Genomic DNA, 20,453 nt, shown 5'->3' on the forward strand with positions numbered 1-20,453 from the left:
CCTCTGAGCAGACTGAAAGCTGCCTTTCCATCACGAGGGCTGTTTGCACAGTGTCCAGAAGAAGCCAGAGCTTTGCTAGCAGCGAGCCTCACAAATCCATCGCTGGCATATTATTCATTTTACAAAGCAGCACCATGTTCACCTGAATCCCTTCCAAATGTCTGTGGTTCCCTGTGTCGTTTTAGGCAGTGTACCACTTGTCATCATGCTGCTACAGATGGCAATAGCTCTTGGGGGCTTTCCTACGAGACGTGGGCAGGGGACAAGTACACGAGGTTTTCATGCTTGGGGACTCTCCCGTCGTTCCTGTGGCAGAGACACAGCGTGCTTCAGTCCTGGCCCTCTTGTGGGTTCTGTGAGCTATGGCAAATTGATTCCCCTGCCAATCTCTCAGACGGGATAAATGTTCTTTTTCTCCCATCGCTGCCCATTAACAGCTGGTTAGGATGATCGAAGCTTTCCGTGGGCAAGGTGACAGGATGCTGCAGGTGGATTGTGCTGTTTCTGCAGAGCTTAACGGGAGCTCAGGTTTCTCCAGCAACACGGCTCAGTGCAGCTGCCCAGTAGTCCAAGACTGCATCCAAAGCAAATCCACATAAATGTACAATATTTCTAAAGCAATTACTGTACCTTTGTATTCCTGAAAAGAAAACCTTTTTATTTTTTGGTGACTGAAGCTCCTCAGCTCTGTTCTTTTCCTTTCTCACTAATGATCTCCTCTCTTCTGATTCCCACTCGCTCTAACTGTGGGTGTTGCTACAATGGGCTGCAAACTTTGTGGTGTGCCGGGTGACAGGGTGTTTGTGTGCTGTCCTTTCTGTCTTGATCACTTGTTGGGAGTACAAAGGGAGTCTGGCCTTTTGTTTGTAACACAGCACTGATCTGTTCTTGTGATGTTCAGAAAGTCTCAGCCAAAAACCTTAATGAGTACAGAAAGTCCCTAACATGGGACACCTCCAGAAACACTTGATATAACAGGACCTGAATCCTTTATCTCTCTCTTCCAGCCTGGAAAATGGGGTGATTTTTTTAAAAATTACATTTGTTTTTCCAGATTATATCCTTAGCTCTCTGCCATTCTTGTGGTGTCTAAAGGATGAAGAGGAGAAATTATAGACAACCTACAGATGCTCATGCACCCACTAAGCTTTACAGCTCTTTGTCCAGACAGAGCAGCCCCACAGTGATGGCTGAGCTGGAGACCTTGCTGGAGAGTGTGTGCAAAAGGCAGTGCTCCTGCACCAGCCCATTGCATGGAGACACCAACAGCTGCTGCCCAGAGTCCCCTTCCCCCTGCAGTAACCCAGCAGGAGCTGGCAGCAGTGTCCTCTGCCAGGGTGACAGACTGGCCGTGCCATGGAGGGCTTGGACACCCCACTGCTGTGAGCCTCTGGCACACGTTTGTAGGAAGTTGTTTGGTGGAATTTAGTGTTTTTGGAGATGTAGAACAGGATCAAAGACACACCCAATGGAGTCTCCCTGGGCCAGGCAGTGCTTTAACTTCCTGGATCTCTTCCTTCCCTGTTGTACATCTATTACATTCCCCATTCAACTCCTTCCAGCTGAGTGGTGCCAGTCTTTCCATTCTCCTTTCTCCATTTTCTGTTAAAACAGAAGCCTTTTCTGTTTCTCCTCTGTAGTTTCTCCAAGAAGGGATGTGTGGCTGATGTTTGTTCAGAAACTCTGCAGAGTTTCTGAACACTCAATTTATGAGCCTCTTCTTAAATGAAAGTAAAATCATTTTGCTTTCACATCCTTTAAGAATTTAAACAACTTTTCATATAAAATTACATAACGATATTCTGTATTGCAATGAGGTTTTCTTCTGACAGTATTTTGAGGGAGTTCAGATCATTTGTGCAGGGTCCACATGTGCAAAGCTCTCTGTGGACTTTTTAGAGGTGTCTGTCTCCAATCAGTTATCTGTCCCTCTGAAATCCAACCCATTTAATACATACAGACTGCAAATGTGCTGCAGACCGTGCTGTGTGCGAGGCTGAGACACTCAGGGTGGGATTTTGTGTGGTTTGATCCAACACTGAAATTCTCATTTCCTTGTGAGATAGAGCACGGGTAGAAATTAAAGAATGAAGAGAAGTGACATGAATGTCTGTATTGATTGCAGAAATTCCTGACAGAATGACACTGATAATTCTGGTGATTTTTTAAGTTTTCTCCTTTGTGCACAGACTTCCCCCTTCCCAGCTGGTAGCTGGCAGCCTGCTCGGGTAGGATGTGATGCAAGGACTGGAAATTGATGCTTCTTTTCTTGACTCAGACACTCCAGTTCAAAACTTTGAGTCCTTAGACTATTGGAAAGGCCAAGATCAGCCACCCTAAAGCTCAGCCCACATGTTTGTTTATCTTGTGTGTTAGCAAAGCAGCCTGAGAGCTGTGGAGCCAGATGGCAATGATGGAATCTTTGTAAGGCTGTTTGAATTGTGGCAATTGCTGCTGCTGCTGCTTTTTGGTTTGTTGTTTTTTGATTTTTTATTTTTTTTTTAATTTCCTAAATCAGCATCCTTTTATCTTCCTCATTTCACGTTTGTTTTCTGCACATCTTGGGTTCAATGCCAGGGATTAAAAATGAGGGTTGATTCTTATATCAATATTAAACTGCATAATCACCTCTGTCATTATTTGACTTCATCTGGAGCATTCACAATGTTTTGGGAACTTTGAATGAAAGAAAACTTTATCATGTGTATGAACATTTGATTGAATTATTGATAATCAGAACCTCTGATTGAGGTTGCATCCCGTGTGTCTGCCTTTTCACAGCACACATCTCCTAGCATATATTTCCAACAATTTTTTTAAATACTTATAATTTATTTGGCTTTCCATTCAATGAGAAAATAACACGACAACCAATCTGTGGCAATAATCTGGGGGGATATTATATTCCCCAACAACCTACTGTAACTTTAATGTATTACCAGTAATTTCTGCTTCCTCTGGCGAGGATTAGAGAAACATAAGGTGCTTTAATAACAAACAGGGATCCACCCACATCTCTGATTTATGTTTATGACTCAGCAAAGAGCGTAAACTGAGACATGGGCACAGAGTGATTCTATAAGTAGTTATAAATCAACCATTCACCAGGAGGGAAAAAAAAAAAGTGTGCTAGCAGCCTTTCATGTATGAGGAAGAGAGTGGGTTTGGGGTTGCAGATGGTGAAGTTTCCTTTCCGGGGAGTCAGTAAAGGGGTCAGCTGGGATTTGTCACAGAGAGATTTGAGGTGTTTTCATGAGTGCTCATGGAGATTTTTACTCGTGCAGTACTGGTTGCATCACTGTCTATCAGAACAGCCTCTGTTTGGGCACTGCAAGTCCATCTGTTGGACACAAACCCACCCTCAGCAGGTCAGCTGGATAGTGGGACAAACAACTTTTGAAAGCAAAGTTGCAGATATGAATTTGTGGCATATTCAACTCAGACTGAATCTACAGATTATTCCATTACCTGACTGCCAGAAAGCCCCTGGCCCTGTTGTGTCAAAGACCCCCCCATCCAGGTGGCACTGGAGCCCCCAGCCCTCCCCAGACTGATCTAGCCCAGGGTTGCTCCCAGCCAAGGCACAGCCCCCTTTGCCAGCTGCTGCTCATGAATTTCCAGCTGAAGGGTGCACAGTGTTTGCAGTGCCACTCTGACTGACAGGTTTATCTTCCAGTCCATTTACTTACTTAATTATCCCAGAGCAAGCAAGAATTTCTTATAAATATGGAAATAGGCTGATCATCATGACAACAGAAGCACATTCTTGTACAGTTTGTAGGAAAAGCCGACTTTCCCCAGTTTCTGTTCACAGGAGGTTTCCCCCATCAGGAGGAATCAGTAAATTGATAAACAATAGCTGGTGACCTTAAAACATCATCCCCCACCTGTGTGGGCATCAGCCAGGACCTGCTTGGAGCTGTCATCATCTCAAGAGTTGTTCCTGTCCCACATCTTCCCATTTTAGAACACAGTGGAAGAGTTCATATTTCCCTTGACTTCTCTGAGTTGCTTCTGTGGTGTCAACATTTTTCATTTGACAGCTTCTGCTGCTGTGTAAAGAAGAGAGGGTTTGTGGACACTTCAGACATAAATTGTTGAAGACGAGGGAACATTTTTCTACAGGTTACCAAACATTGTTGAGGCTGTTTTTGTCAAGGAGATTCTACCAAAAATTATTGGGTGCATAGAGTTTGTAAATGCTGGTTTTCAGTGTAAATAATACCTTCCAGTTTTAAGGACTGAACCAAATGCCTGTTGTTCAAATTCTGGAGTCTCTCCTCTGAGAGCCTGTGCTACAATCATTCCTTGAGCAGTACATTATCCAAAATAGCAAAATTGAGGTGACCAAGGGAGGCAGAGAAATATGTTGTCACTCCATCAGCATTCATTTATGCCAAGGCTCTGCAAAAACCATATGAGATTCTGCATTGTTTGGAGTTTATTTAAATTAATCACTATAATTACATTTTTTGCTCTTTCTAAAAAGCCTCCTATAGAGATTGTCCAGCCAGAAAATAAAAGGATTTTGGAAATAGTTATTTCAATAGCCTCTTTAAGGACATTCAGGAGCATCATGTAAAACACAGTGGGCACAGGGGGAAATAATTCTGCTGGGAGGCCGGACGGATGCCGAGCTCTGTTGATTTCCTCATTTTTCAAGGCTGGAGGCTTCTGCATGTGAATGAGTCCTTTGTTTTTTTCAAGGCTTCTGGTACAGAAATATATCTGCTGCAACAAGCGCTGATTTCCCATCCTGGAAACAAAAGCTCTGATAGCGAGGGCAGAGCTGCTCGGGTGGACAACTGCACACCACGCTGAGCAGAGCAAAGGGGAAGGCAGCAGACATCCTCCTCAGAGCCAAAACTCTCTGGCTCCAAGCAAAACCTTGGAGCAGAAATGGGTGAGAACAAAGGTTCTTGCCCGGTACAACAAGGTCAGCTGCAGACAGAACACAAGGGGAACAGCAGCTCTGGCACAGGCATTTTCTTCTTCTCATGTCTAGAAAAGACCTAAAGTGAATCAGCTACACTCTTTCAAAATGCCTTTTAAACATTTATTAAATTTGACAAACTTTTTTTTTAATTTTTCAGACCTATATTGGCATACCTATATGTATTTACCTAATTCTTTGCACTTTGCATGAATTAATCCCACAAAACCGTGTTGGATGCTCCCTGTTGACCACCACATGCCCGCCTGTCCCATTTATGCCTTAAGAACCCTTCAAGACAAAATACAGATCTTATAAACTCCACCCCTGATATTTTCTGTTGTTTCTGATTAAGATGGCTCTGAGCAATATGCTTGTATTCTGTATTGCATGATCGTCATTGTTTTCTGAAATCTGAAAGGCGAAATAAGCTCCTTCAACTGTTTTCAGGAATCAACATAATTCATTTGTGTTTCTTCAGAAGAATGGTGGATTGATCTGTGTTTCTGTTGTGACTTCTCTTGTGAAGTTGAAGAGTTTCATCTATTTCCCAAGACTCAGTTTGGGAAGAAGTTCAGATGTTATACTGCTTTCATGCTGTCTTAAAGAACCTTCAGAGCACCTAGAGTTAATTCTGAACATCCTTCTGCTAACAAACCCCGAATAAAGTGTTGTTATCTGTAGGGAAAACGGAAATGAATACCTTCTTAAAATAATGATCTTATTACTACTTATCTTGTTACACTGTGGTGAGGTTCCCCTTGTAAAGCCACCTGCATTTTGAGAGGTTTATAGACAAAAGCAGCATTATTAATTAATGCGACTGTGCAAGCTTTCTGCAAGCTATTATAATATTTTATTGTTATGGCTACTATTATTGTTATCAGATAGGCTGTTTGGGAGTTTGGAAAACATGCTGGCATTTTCTGTTGCACTAGTTATCCTTCAGTGCCTTTCTTCAGATTATAAATGCAGCTGTTTCTATTAAATTCTGGATGGAAAGCAAGATCCCATAAAACCTATCAGCAGGTTATTTTAGCCTCAAATCAGTATTGCTTAAATTATACAGGGAGGGAAATGGAAGTCTGGGGAAGGTGTTCCTATGAACAGCAGATGGGATTTTTTTGTGCTTGAATGTGACTTTGTGCTGAAGGTCACCCAGGCAGTGAGACAGGGTCAGGGCACACTTTGGCAGCCTTTGTCTGGTTCCTGGGGGCCTGAATTTCTTCTCTAGTGAACCTGGCACCAAGAGCCATTGCCTGGTCACCTGGGAAAGGGTGGTTTGGAGCAAAAAGGAATCCATCCTAGAAGGGTGTTATGAGGAAAATGCAAACCTTTCTGGGCTCTGTTTTTTGTCCTGTAACTCTACGTTCTGTCCTGTAAGAGGCCACCAAGTTCCAGGCATCAGTGCAACTCCTCAGTGCTGCAGAGCTGTAAGAGTACAGTTCTGAGACCCCACACCCACTCTGGCAGTTACGTGGCTGTTTCAGCATTTTGTCACTCTAAAATACAAGGTGAAACCCATAAAACTGTCTAGGAAGATATTAAAGATCCCAAACTCTTCATTTGCAGGGATTAAACAAAGGCCTGAGGATATAAAGAGAAGTGTTATCCCTGCACCATAAAGTTATGGCACACCTGGGAGCTGTGGCCATCAGGGAACATTTCTGTGCTAATGCAGATTTTTCAGGCTTGGTCATGTTCTATTTCAGTTACCCCACTCTGCAGTGTGCTCATCTCTCCAACTGGTCCTTATGCAGGAGCAGTTCTTGGCCTTTAAACATTGGCCACCACTCTTTGGTGTTCTTCCAGTTTAACCACACACCTTGGAGATGGGGAGAGGGCACCAGGGGAAGGGACCCTTCACCCAACCAGGACACAGGGCATCTGAGGCTTTTCTAATTCTGCCCCAAACATCCCTTTTCTTGCTTTATTTCCTCTCTGCTATGGACCCCTGTGTGTATCAAGGCTGGAAACAGCAAGGGCAGAATATCTGGGCCTGGACATGGGATTTCAGCTTCTGGCATGAATGGCCTCAAATTTGGTTTGGGACTTCAGGGGGGAATGGGTGAATTTTCTCTCCTTTCTGGGATGATTCTGGCTCTGTGTTCACTACAGTTCTTCAAAAATTTCCAAATCCCAAGTTGTGTCTAGGAGCTGGGTTTTCTAGTTCTACCTTTATTTTCTCCTCCTTTTGTTTTTGAGCAAAACTGCTTATGGTCAAATAAGCTCCAGCCTCACCAGAACTGCCATGAAACAGCTTCTGAAATGGTCCAGGCTAAGATAGCCCCCTAATTCCAGAAGCCTGCCCTGTCTGATGGTGCTGGTGAGTATTCCTCCACAGATTCTTCCACATCAAGTGCAGTGGTGAAAAGCCTTATCCATTAACAGTGGCCAGGAGAAATTAGTGAGAAAGGTGATGGGGGGGATTTCCTTGTTTAATCCTTCAGGATGTCTCGTTTGTTGCTCTGAAATCCTTCCTTCCGAGGCACATTTGTTATGTTTGTTATCCCAACGAGCCAGGCTCCGGACAGTGATTGCTCCAACTCCTGGAGCCAGAGGAGAGAGCCCAGGCTGGGAATCGGTGGATCCCGGGCAGAGGAGTTTCAGCCCTTTCTCTAGAGGAGTTTGCATCCTCCCCATTCACAGGTTCCTTTGAGCTCCTGCCGAGAGGAGCCGAAGGGGAAAGCCGGGTTTAGGGGTAGGTGGGGGTTGCCCTTAGAGAGCCGAGGCAGGAGCCCCGGGGGGAAGAAGAGCGGGCTCGGGAGGGATGCGGGTCCAGCTGTTGAGCTCCAGCTGTGGGAGCAGGAGGGGAAGGAGCCGGGTGGAAGCGCCCGGCGTGTGCGTGTGCGTGTGTGTGTTGTGTGTGGCGGGGGAGGGATGTGGATGAGGAGCGGGCTCTCTTTCTTTCTCCCGGGGCTCAGTTAATCCTGCTGCCAGGCGCTGCTCAGCGGCAGTCTCAGCGCTGGATTCCGAGCGGGGGAGACGCGCATCCCGAAGGCGCAGCGGAGGGGAGGCGAGAGAGGCAGCTAAAGAGAGCCGAGCGGGGGAAAAATCAAATCTATGCTTGGAACTGGGCTTCTTTTTCGCCAATGCAAAAGGGAATATGCAGCACATTTTTGCCTTCTTCTGCACCAGTTTCCTAGGGGCGGTGTTAGGGGCCAATTTCCCCAACAATATCCAGATAGGTGAGTGCGGGGCTGGGGGTGATGGGCACTGACTGGGGAGGGGTGGGGAGGGGGGGCTGGGGGAAAACTGACCGGTCCGTGCGCTGGCAAAGGCACGATGTGTGTGATTGTGTGTGTGAGAGAGAGAGAGCGAGGGGCTGACTGCGAGGGCTGGATGGATGTGCGCCTTGGTACCAGCTCTGCCCGAGCAGGGATGGATCAATTCGGCTTTGGGGGAGGGGAAGGTTGGGAATAAATGCCTGCACACACACACACATAGACACCAACACAGAGGGAGAAAAGTGCCTCCGAAATGGAGGAAGTATGAAAAAAATATCTGTTTCTTGCCCTGAGAAATGCCTGGGCTGCCATTGTGTGTTGCTGCATTTGCAAAACCGGCGGTTGCACGGTACGTTTTTGTGAGGATGCTCATCTGTAGGTAACTGGGACGGGAGGTAACAAACAGACGCTCTCTGTTGTTATTGCTAAAGAATAAGGGCAAAGCTATTGGGAGAAGATCTTGCATTGAAGTCTCTTTCCATTCCATGCCACCTGCTTCCCTTGCACACCAGCAGCGCCTGTTTGATTCCTTCCTCCCTTCCTGTAACTTCTCGGTGCTCCTCTCCCTCCTTCCCCGGGTTTATTATTACTCTCCCAATGATCTTGATTTGTGATGGTTTGTAACCTAGCCCCAAATTCCCTTTCCTTGCATGCCGCTTTTCTTTCCCGCCTGCCTTCTCTTTACAATGCCAATCAATTGCTAATCCACCAAGTTCAGGCAACTCCCGCCTGAGTCCAGCCGCACAATCAGTGCTTTTATTGCTGTTGATGCTGCATCCTCGTCTCCCTCCCTTCCTGTCTCCCCTTTACCCCAAATTTGTGCAAAATCCCAGATTTTTTGCCTTTCGACAAACGCAACTTGGCTACGAGCATCTGATTCCTCCGATATCCATGATTAGGCTGCGGGGTGGGAGGAACGGGGGAGGTGGGGGGATATTGGTGCACAAATAGCCCTTTTCACACAAGGAGATGCCCCCAATACTAAAGATGTACAAAGTGACGTTGATGGCAGGTCCTTGCCTATTTGTTTCTTCCTCAAGTCATCTTGGGCATTGATACTTTCTGCAGCTTTATTTTAATTCTCCCTTGTTGCTAAGTGCTTTGTTTCCCTCCTCCTGAAATGCCAATAGCAGCGCTCTCTTTAAATGCATATAGATTACAAGACAGGCTGAATTTAATAGCATCTTTCTGGAGGCTGTGAAGGGATCTGCTGCAAGCCAAGGTTCCTGCTGGGGGAGCAGCAGGAAACTTTTCCTAGGGCTGGGTTATCGCTGCACTTAGTTCCAGATCCATGGGGGGAGAGAGACTCTGAGCTTGGGTCCAGCCTGGTCTCAGTTCCTACCCTGTTTGTATCAGTCTGTGGTTCTGGGCTTATCTGTATAGATCGATTCCTTTGAGGGTCAAGCTTTAAGTTTCCAGCCCAGTTTGAGTTTGGCCACTGTCACCTGTTAAATTCGGGGGGTTTCTGTGCCACAACCCTCCAGCAGCAGCAGCTGTTTGGTCACAGTCCCGTGTCACTCTGGCTGTCACAGCCCTGTCCCCTGCTGGGCCAGGCTCAGCCAGGCTGCCCTGTACCCCAGAGTCCCACAGTGTGGGGTACCCCTGCCACCCTCCTGTAGCAAACCTCCCCTCCCAGTCAGCAGGGCTGAAACTGAGCCTCATTACAAGAGAGGAGAGGAAGGAAGGATTTTGTTCTTCCTTTACTGAGGTAATACTGACAGCATTCCCATTCCTCATGCTTGGAGTTACGGGGGGTGAGGAGATTGGGCTGCACCCCATGGATTATCCCCATCCTGCAGCTGCTTGGCCTGGACATGCATCAGGGCTCCTATATGTGATCCAGGGTTACATAACAGACATATTGGAAAGGTTTTCTGCTCCTAACCTGTCTGCAGTGGGCACAGAACCCTTGGGTCTTGTGTTCTGGAGGATTTCTGAGTTTAGAGGCACTCCCCGGGCTGTGGAGCTGTAGGCTCTGCTCTCAGGAATATCTTGGACTGACAATGTTTCTAATACAAACGTTCTTAAGACCTTTCTTCTTATTGCTCTGTTTTTCTCCCCAGGGGGGTTGTTTCCTAATCAACAGTCCCAGGAACATGCGGCTTTTAGGTTTGCGCTGTCTCAGCTCACAGAACCCCCCAAGCTCCTTCCCCAGATCGACATTGTGAACATCAGTGACAGCTTTGAAATGACATACACCTGTGAGTACCCACCGTGCTCTGCCTTACCTCGGCTTCCTTATTCCTGACTTAGGTTTGTTTGCTGTCTGAAATGTGGGATGTCTTGCTCCAAATGTGCAGCCCACTTTTGGGGTCCAGGCAAGAAAACCCCAAACATGGATGAAGGGTTTCTGGGTTGTTTTGGTTTGTGCTAAGGAATAGGAGTGAGGTAGTGCTGCAGTTATCCAGCATGTCTTGCGTTTCCCCTTCCATTGCATCCAAAGTGGTACAAACCCCCCAACATTTCATTTCCTCTTGCTTCTCTAACCTCTGCCCAACTCATTACGTTGAGGCTTCATCCCCATATTTCCCATAGCTGTGATGCACAACAGAGACACCCCTTTCCACCCACAGAGTGCACAGAAGTCTCTGTTTAGTGTGAACAGCTTCTTCCTCAGCCCCAGTTTAACCATCTGTCCTTGTAATTTAAGAAAGACCTAGCAGAAACCAGCAGCTTGGTGCAAGTGGAGTCTACATCCACAATAAGGGCATGCCTAATAATGACAGAGAGGTAAGAGAGTTCTAGTTTCAAGAAATCCATTCATTTGCTCTAAAAACAGATATTAAAGAAGGAGTTTGCACCACAGAATTGATGTCAGGGTGTATCTGCACACTGCTAAAGCACAGCACATTGGCTGTACTGTTCTCATTAGATGATATTATTGGGAAAAAACCTCCTGGCTTGCTAGGTAAAGCCAAGGTTAGCAACAACAAACAAGACCAGGAGGAGGAAAGCAAATGAAAATGAAACCCATGACACAGCCCTGTGGTTGCTGTGGCAGCCTTTGCTCTCCTTGGAGCACAGGGTGCAGTGCTGTGGGTGAGGGGCTTGCACCAGCAGGGTGTGATGCACAGAGAATCCTTTGGTTTGACCTGGTGTCAGACACTGCTGCTGACACTCTCTGAGCCTGTGTGTGTGTTTAGGGCTGTCAGGAGAGGCTGGAGCCTGTTGGATTGTTGTTGGCTGGCATCCGTAGTGTCCTCTTGAGTCACTGAAACATCCCCCCTGCAGTTTAGTTGTGTGGGATAGAGGTGAACACAAACTGTTCTCTCTGCTCAGAAATGCACAGAAGGGATCTCCTGGAAGAAAGAGCCAGGAGGAGAATTAATGAGGGTTTTTGAAGGAAAAAAAAAATAAAGTTGTGATATTTTCTGTTGGAGGGTTTGCAAATACAAGATTTTAGGAATTTCTTGCCCAGTATGATATAGGAGAGAGAAATAACAGTTTGGCCACCCTTTCTTTGCAGTATCTAATGGCATATCTAAAGATTTTCTATTTTCCTTAATATCCCTCTATTTGCCAACTACAAGGTTTCCATCAAGGAAGAGCAACTACTTCAGCTCTATCCAGTGGCATTTTCTTGGCAGGAAAACCAGACAAATAGAAGAAAAAAGCCAGACCTTGTATCTATCAAGGGAAAACGTCACCCACCTGGGGTAGAGTTGCTGACTGTGGCTGGGGATGAGCTATTTCAGAGCTGATGGCAGGAAGAAAACAGAAACTGCAAGAACATCACTCGAATAAATTCTCCATCTGCACATGGCTTTCCCTCTCTCTCCATGCCCGCCACTAATGGTTTTGTTTACAGCTTTGATGGCAAGACCATGACACCAGTTATGCTTCAGAAATCTGTCATTAGTACTGCGGGGGCAGGGGTGGTCTCACAAAAGCTGAATGGAAGGAAGGCAGCCTCCCAAAGGATGTTATATTTGAGCTCTATGTAGGGCACATTGTCCTAGATCAGACCAGCAGAGCACTCTGCACAGTCCAACTTCACTTGTCCTCGTTTTGCTTTTCTTATAATTAAAAACTTCCTAAGTTCCTCCAGACTATGGAAGACAGCATTTGTTTTGGAAGCACAAAAGAAGGTGTAACTCCATGTACCCCAGGAGTGAAAAGAAAACCCCAACCTAAAGAAAACAGGCCATTAGGAGACCTGATTTTAGTGCTCCAAAGCTGAAGTGAAACTTTTGTCAGGAATTAGCTCATTCTTCATCTTCCAGCTAATTCCTTGCCTGGCTGCCAAGACTAGATATCAGCAGAGAGATCTGTTTATTTAGAGAGAATAAAAACCCTGCCCACACAGTGGTCCTTATCTTCTGAGAAAAGACTGGCCGTGCTACCAGTTAAAAGTACCAGGTTTTGTTCCCATGGAGATGCAGAACACAGCATTTCCTTGCCATTGGCATTACCTGCTTCTGTGACAGTTAAGTCAAGGGTGTTTGGACCCTGTGAACCTGATGCTTCACCTGTCTGGGTCTCCAACAGAACATCTGAGCAAGACTAGTAGGCCACAGCTCCCCTGCAAATCCTGCTTCATGCTGGGATCCAGCCTCGTGTGCTAAATGCAGTCCTTATGGCAAGTGTGTGAAGCAGCATCATTTAAAACACAGAGCAGATATTAAGGATCAGTGGTGACAGCAGGAGCAGAACCCTTGTTGGGCGGCTCTGGGGTGGCGGTGAAGTGGCAGGATGAAGTGCAGCACAATGACAGCAGCCTGGCTGAGGAAATCAAGTGCAAAATGTACCTCAGCATCAGCTGTGACCTGCTCACCCCTGCCTGACATGGAGCTGCTGCTGCTGAGGGTGAGGGAGCTGTGGGGTGACAGTGGGGGAAGTGACACCGCGAGCTCCTGCCCAGGTGACAGCGCCGTTAATGACACACCGGCTGTGAGCTGGCAACACCCATCCCAGGGAGAAACCTGGAGAACACCCTGGGGCTGCTGTGGGCTGTCACTGTGACAGCCCAGTGATAACTTTCTCATTTCTGGTGCTTTCAGATGTGCACATTTTATGGTTTATCTTCACGGTGACTGTGAAGACCTCAGTGCGGGTCCTGTACAGCACGTCAGGAGATGATGATTTTAAGCAAGCCATAATCATTAAGCAAGCAAGAAGAGGTTGTAGATACGTGTGGTGGCTTCCTGTTTCATGTGCGGGGTTGGTGCTAATGTTGCATCACTGAGGCACGGGCACATTTCAATAACTGAAATATCTCCCTGAATTCATTCCATCCCACAGAATAGCTGGTGATGAGCACGCTCCATGGTTGCAGCTGGGTGCCTGATGGGGCTCACCCGTATGAAAGTACACACCTGCCACTCTGAGGGTTCTTAACTAAAGGTTAGGAGGCGTTATAATGTTGTGCTGTTTCTTCAAAGGCCAAAGAAATTGTTTAAGGGAGGAGGGTGAATTGAGACTCCTTCCTTCAGCAGAATTACACAGCATTGCCAGGTGACTGTAAAGGGTAAAATGATGATGTGGCACAGCTGAAGTGTTTACCTGGTGACGCAGCAGAGCAAAATCCCTTCTGGCCAGCTTTAAAGGCATGTTCAGAGGTTCTATCTCCATCCATGTTTGGAAAAGAGTTTTACGGCCTCCACAGAGTGTCTAGCCAACCCCACCATGACAGTTTTTGATGTCTGCTCCCAGGGCAGACCCAGCAGAGCAGAGTTGATGCTGCAGGTCAGGGTGGAGAGGGGTGGGAAGGCGGCTGCTCTGTGCCGGATGTGAAGGCACATGAGCTTTGCAGCTCAAGAGAAGACTGCAAATTCCTGTCCCTGGAAGGTCCATGGTGGATGGGAGCACTGTGTGCTGTTGACAGCAAAGAGAGGAGAGGTTTCTTGCTTGAGCCAACCTGTGCTGGGAATAGTTTCCTCCTATTCTTCATCTCAGCCTCCAATTGTGCACAGCGTAATGCACATCCCTTCCTGTGCAGAGCCCGGCTCCTCAGGGAATATGAGTTGTTTCAACCACAGCTCCATAGCTTTATTTAATTTGTGGTGCAGAGATTCCTGCTTTCAGCCTTTGGCTGAGGTCCCCAGGTGAGCCTGGCAGCACCAGGCAGGCGTGGAGGCTGCTCTGGCTGTCCTGAGAAGAGGATGGCTCAGCAACAGCCTGTGCCCTGTGAGCAGGGCTCACACAAGGTGAGTCACCAGCTTGGTAAATCTGTCCCTGCAAAACTCAGGCCACTTTGCAGGGGTGACCAGTGACTAAAATAACCCCTGTCCATCACCAAGCCCTGCAGCTTTGCTGAGGCAGCCACCAGGTTTTGTGTGCTTGGGTGGTGGGCTGCTGGCAAGGGGCATTCAGGAGCTGCACACCTGGAGCACAGGGGTCTGCACAGGGTAGCAACAGGATTTTGCAGCTGCAAGAAAACTTGTAAAGAGGCTGAAAATCAATGAATTATTTATCCCTCTCCTTCTCTGTATGCACAGATACAGTTACTGTGGGTTACTCACACCAAGTATATGCTGTGGGTGCTGCTAGAATATCAACAGTTGAATCTGTTCTGCAAATTAGAAAATGAACATGTAGTTTGGATTCTGTTCATATTTTATTAAGGCCTCCAAGCATCAATTAGAGAGGGATTTGTAGTGATCACTCACTCTGTGCTTATGTTCTTATCAATATCAGCAAGCTTACATCCAGATCAGCTATGAAATGAAGCCTTTCTTTTCCTTCTTTTCCTTGGGTACTTATATATATAGATAGAGTATTTATAGAAATTACTTTTTATCTCCTAAATTACCTCTCAGAGATAGGAAGGAATAGGCAAGCATTGAATGTTCTCAAATGAGGATCTAAATTTGGTTTAATTAAACAATTATTTTGTGTTGAATTTAAAGGAAGTTTCTTTGTTGACAAACATATGATGGTCGTCATTTCTCGTAAAGGTGTTGCTGTAATTATTCCAGCAGTAATCAATTAGAAGGCAATTCTTATAATTAAACTTCCACAGTCTAAATAAGCCTAGCCTTGTAATAGTTGTGGTGTTTCTAGATTTGTTTTTATTTTCAGTGTCAGAAACCTCATGTAAGTGCTTTGGGATTTTTTTTCCTCCTGTAGAGCTCAGGATGTTTGCTATGACTATTTAATGCGAGTTAAGCCAACAGAAACATGAATTTAATGATCAGATGCAATCTGATTAATACAACACAGGTACTACAAGGAGATACATCTCCTTGGATTATGTAACCGGAAAAGAATGTGATGCAGACAGATGAATCACAGAGCATCAACTCACGTTAGATCAACCTGAGGTTAAGGTTGCTCAGTTTCGGGCAGGGATGGGCTGTAGCTTTCTAGTAAGTGTGTCTTTGTTCAGTGAGATGCCAGCAGCTTGGAGTGTGCTGATGGGTGGAATCCTGCCAAACAGGAGGGAGCAGGTCCTGGAGGTGACACCAGCCCCTGTGTCCCAACAGGGCCCCAGGGTGGGCACTGGGAGCTCAGCAGTCACAGCCACCACTGAAGGAGGCAGGAGCTTGTCCCATTTGATTTTCCCAAGAAGGAAAAGCATTTAGAACATGATTGCTGAGCCATTTCCTCAGCTGTGGCTGCCAGGACAGGGCAGGTTGTCTGTCTGCCTCCAGAGATCTGGGAATGGAGAGTTTTGGGTAAATGAGGACTGATACCATCAACAGGGACACTGATGGGGCTCCCCTTGTCTCAGCCCTGTGAGAGGCTGGCACCACACATCAGGAAAAGTGTCCCCTAGTCTGGTGAGTTCATCTCTTCAAAGGCCATGGGGGCACTTATTCCTTGCATGACTATTTTTTGTGTGTTTAATTTTTTTATCCTGGGTGGTGGGAGAGTTGCCTGGGGAGAAAAGCAGATATGACGTCATAAGGAAAAATCAGAGGGAGGAATAAGGGGAATTTCACACCTGCAAATCTATCTGCTCATCTGGAAAGGATCCCAGCACTGGTGACAAGCAGAAAAGAGTGAAGAAGTAAAATTTGGGCTCTGCAGTAGGCAGAGGAGGGGTTTGAGAAATAGTGAGCAGCACAGGCCAGACCTGTCCATTGTGTGACAGTCACAGCTTCCACTCACAGCTTATCTTTTCTTCTCTAAAAATAAAGCCTTTTCATGTGATAGGGATTCTACTAGGCCAGAAACTGACAGGCTTTATTTTTTGGCATTATTAGCAAGGTGAGAGTGGAAATCTTCATGTGACTGCAAGGAAAGCAGCGTGGGGAAGTGTGCTGCTCATTTCCAAAACTGGTGGGAATTTTAGATATATACATTTACATTTCCTTTAATAGGGTTAGGGCCCCAAAGGCAACAGCTCTCTGCCACCAGAAATGGAAAAGGTCCCAGTTAGCTTCAGTAACTTCAGAGCAAACACAAAACCAACATGCTCCTTAAAGAAGCAATAAGTCAGGGAGGCTTTAATATTCTGGAGAACCAAATTCTCCGGGGTGCGGTATCAACACGAGTCTGAAGACAAAGATGCATTTATTTCAACTGCATTCCTTTAAAGAGAGGTTTTATTTCTCTTACTTTAGTTGTGTAGAAAAGAAACAGGGCACTGTTTTTCCCGGTGAGAAGTTCCACGTGGAATCCTTTGGTGACACCTGAGGAAGTCAGGGGTTAGGCAAGGTGCAGAAGGGGGGATCAAACCAAGCCATTTTCAATCCACCATCATTCCAGCAAAAAGTGTTTCAAAATGGTAGTGAATTATTGGGGCAACAACAGTGTGGTATCCAGCAGAAACTGCTCCTTGCTCACCTGCTGGAGTGATCCCTCATTAGCTGAAATAGTAATGAGCCTCCAGCTGATTTTCTCACACTGCCCTTTTAGCAGCCACCCACTTGTCCCCTCTGGGGCACTCTTAAAAAAAACACCCCCAACAAAACAACACAAAGAGACAAAAACCTCCTGAAATGCCGATTCTTTTTATTAATGAAGATCAGTTATTTTCCCTGTTGTCTGCAAACCAAACCCTGCCAGTCCTCACCCAGGGCTGCAGTTCAGATGTGCTTATGCTTCGCCAGACTGAGTGACCCCTTGAGGAAGCAGCAGTGAGAGGCAATGAAGAAGAGAGTGACAGCTAAAAATTGCCATATCTTGGCTTCTATAAGAGGGTCTTCTCGTTCTTTGATTTTATTTGTTTTTGACAGAGTGGAGGAGTGCAAAAGAAAACAACTGATGTCTAAGATTGAGTTGTACTGATGGCAGGATTCTCGTGTGGATGTGGCATATGTGTCTGCATTTCTTTATATGCTATAGGAGTCTTGGCTTTGATTTTGTAAGTGAGATCCTGTCACTATGCTAATGGCCATGAAGTGGGAGGGAGATGAAAGGTTGAGGGCTAGAGGGTCAGAGGAGAGAAACAGAAACCTCTGTAAGTAATCTGGATACAGAACGTGGAAGAGTCTCACATGAAGTCAAGGGCTATTTCTCACCTCCCCACCCTCCCAAACACTTTGCTTTGATCTTTGCTAGCAGTGAGCTTCAAGAAGCAAAAGACATCAGTGATTACACAGATGCAGACGTGGTTTTTCTCCTGCTGATCTGCCAACATCCCCTGAACGCCCCGAGCCCTGTTGGCTTTCCTTCCACACAGCACCCACATCCCATCCAGTGCCATCCCATAGAAGGAGAACGGCTCTGCTATTCTGGCAGGTAAAGAGCAGAAAAAATTACCAGCAGGCCTGGGAGCTTGTGAGGAAAGCACAGGCAAGCAAAATGCAAAAGAGAACACACAGGGACAGATGATGAAGAAACCTTGGAGTAGGAGACACGACGTGGGAAAGGAGCAAGGCAGCAGCTCTGGAGGTGCAGTAGGAGTTTCCCCTTGTCTCTCTTTTCAGCCCATAGCTAAGCAAGGGAAGGTTTTTTCTTTCTCTGCTCTGCTTCCCTCTGCTCTAATCTGAACTGGAGCTAATGGTGCCTCCCATTTGGTCAGCACCACAGCTCAGGTTACTCCTGTGCTCCACCTTCACACAGGTGACACACCATGGTTGTGTGCTGGGGGTGTTTGCCCAGGGAAAAGGGAGACAAATGCTGAGATCCAGATCACAGTGGGGTGCAGGTGAGCTGGAAAGGAGGCTCTTGTCAGAGCATGGCAGGGGAGGCTTGGGGGTGAGCACCCCGTTGGTGCCTAGCAGGGACCCAGAGCAGCAGGGAAACGGGGGCAGGTCTGAGCCACCTGCACTGTGCCTGCAAGGTCTGAGCAGCCAGCAGAGATGCAGAGGAGAAAGAGGCCTGGCCTGCAGGGAGTTCAGGAGAAATGTCTTTGTGCAGAAGGTGATTAATGCTTTTAATGAACTACCAAAGGAAGTAATAGAAAGCCAAACCACACACGGGCACAGTGGGGGAAGGAGTGAGGAGATGGTGCTGTTGCAGGCGAGGAGGAGGCAGAGAGTGGTGCAGCCCAGGCAGCAATGCTGTTCCCAGCTCACTGTCCCAGAAAAACAGGCAGGCACAGCAGCTGTCCCCAGCCTGTCCCCAGCAAAGGCAGATCTGAGTGATTTTCACAGATTTAATCAGAATTTATTCAGTCTTCTAGCCTGTCTTCATTCTGGGGTCTCCTGCTCAGCTCATCATGGCTGTGCCAAAACCCACTGGCTGCACCTTCAAGGTGTGGGGATGGCAACCTGGGAGTCCCTGTGCTCCTGTCCTGTGGGGACAGCAGAGGCAGAGGCTGTAGGGAGAGTGGAGCTCTCACTCCTGTGAGGGGACTGGACTCCCTCCTCCACTGTCAGAGAACAAATTTGTTCAGGTCCCAGGAGTCTGGGACCTGGATTAGCCTTGGCTGACAGGCATGAAGAGTCATCATTTGTTTGGGAACCTGCAAGAAATGTGCGGATGAAGTCAGGCAGATTTCTAACATTGAGTCATCCATATCATAACATCCTCCACCTTAGCAGCCTCATGTGCCAGACTCTCAGAGACCTCAGGAGGAGCAGATACCTGCACCTCTCCTGAACCCACAGAGCCCCAAGCAGTTTCAGAGCTTGCAGGAGGTCATCCATCCACAGCCACACACAGACTGGAAAATCAGCTCTTTGTGCTCCCAGACATGCCCACGTCTATGTGGTGATTCTTTGAGGGCAGTGAATTCACTGTGCAGCCCTCAGGTGGGACAAGAAACAGCTCCTGCATTTCCATCCCTGCTTCCAGAGCAACCATACACCCTTAAAGATGAGCCCTTCCCCAAAAAGCCCATTGCATTTCTTTTCTGGAGAAACAAGCACTGCTTTGGGGTACAGGCTTGTTCTGTCTAAAGGCAAACTCTCATTCAAGTATCATCACAGCTTTAGTGGGGCTTGGCAGTCACACTGCATTGAAAATACCAACACTCAGTATCTCAGACAGCAGCTCTCAGTGACCATTCTCAAACTTCTCTTCTTTGAGAATATTTAGCCCATCAAAGCTTGTTCTCAAGTCCTCATATGTGCCCACATGTCCCCTAATAGAACTTTTTCTGTGAAGTACCAGCTAAAGCAACAGAATTGTGTTGATCTTGGCTTATTCTACCACGAGACTTTGGGAGGCAGGTGAGATGAATCCTATCCCAAAGCATCTGCAGCTGCATTATGCTCTTCTGCTAATTCCTCAATACTCTGCTGAAGGTGACATCTCAGCAGTATCAAACATTTTGCTGCTCTCCCTGTGAGCAGCCTGTAAAGGCTTTGATAAAAGCAGGCATCACATTGCAAACAGGCTCTTCGCAGTTGTGCTATTCTGATGTATTGCTGAGAAGTGAAGAAAACATATGTTCATGGCACAGAAATTGCTCTGCTCAGGTTCTCCTTCTGTATTCTGGTACCGCACTGCAGTGGCCCCCCAAGGGCAGGGGCCTGGCATTGTCCTGTGATGTGCTTTTATCCTCCTGGCCTCTTCTGTTTCTCACCTTTCACGGGCTTGCTGCTGGCAGGAGTGTTTGCAGTGCTCTAGCAGCCGTGCCTGGGTTTGCTTTTGCAGTCTGTATGCAGATCTCATTCTCCCTTGTCCCGTTGATACACTCCTGGCTGATAGTGCCTGTCCCTAGGACTGAGCTCTGAGGGAATCATGGGGTTGGTATCAGCAGGGGAGGGTTGACTTCAGATGCTCTGGCATTTCCAAAACAGCACCCGGGGATTTGTCGGAGCAACCCCCACTAGCTCAATTGGGAAGGCCACAGTTAAGCTTTGTGTAGCACAAACAATCTTGTGGGAAAGGTAAAAAACCCCATTGCTTTGTCTGTAAAAATAAAGTAATTTCTACAGTGGCATCCTACAGCATCTGAGACAAACCAGACCCAGAGCTCTAGATCAAAACACACCTGAAAATCTTGGGACATTCTG

General features: G+C 46.8%; 1 protein-coding gene across 4 annotated transcripts in view; it reads left to right on the plus strand.

The window, feature by feature from the left end:
- Positions 1 to 8,039: 8,039 nt before the first annotated feature.
- Positions 8,040 to 20,453, plus strand: part of GRIA1 (glutamate ionotropic receptor AMPA type subunit 1) — a gene marked incomplete at its 5' end in the record, with an annotated part of 120,855 nt that continues 108,441 nt past the window's right edge. For all 4 annotated transcript variants that reach the window (XM_083871705.1, XM_083871704.1, XM_083871706.1 and 1 more), the window contains 2 exons: positions 8,040 to 8,121; positions 10,224 to 10,361. In XM_083871705.1, the coding sequence (XP_083727831.1) occupies positions 8,040 to 8,121; positions 10,224 to 10,361 (220 nt within the window). The remainder of the gene's footprint in view (positions 8,122 to 10,223; positions 10,362 to 20,453) is intronic.

The sequence above is a fragment of the Zosterops lateralis genome (assembly GCF_965231275.1).
Source record: "Zosterops lateralis genome assembly, chromosome: 14".
NCBI classification, from domain to species: domain Eukaryota; kingdom Metazoa; phylum Chordata; class Aves; order Passeriformes; family Zosteropidae; genus Zosterops; species Zosterops lateralis.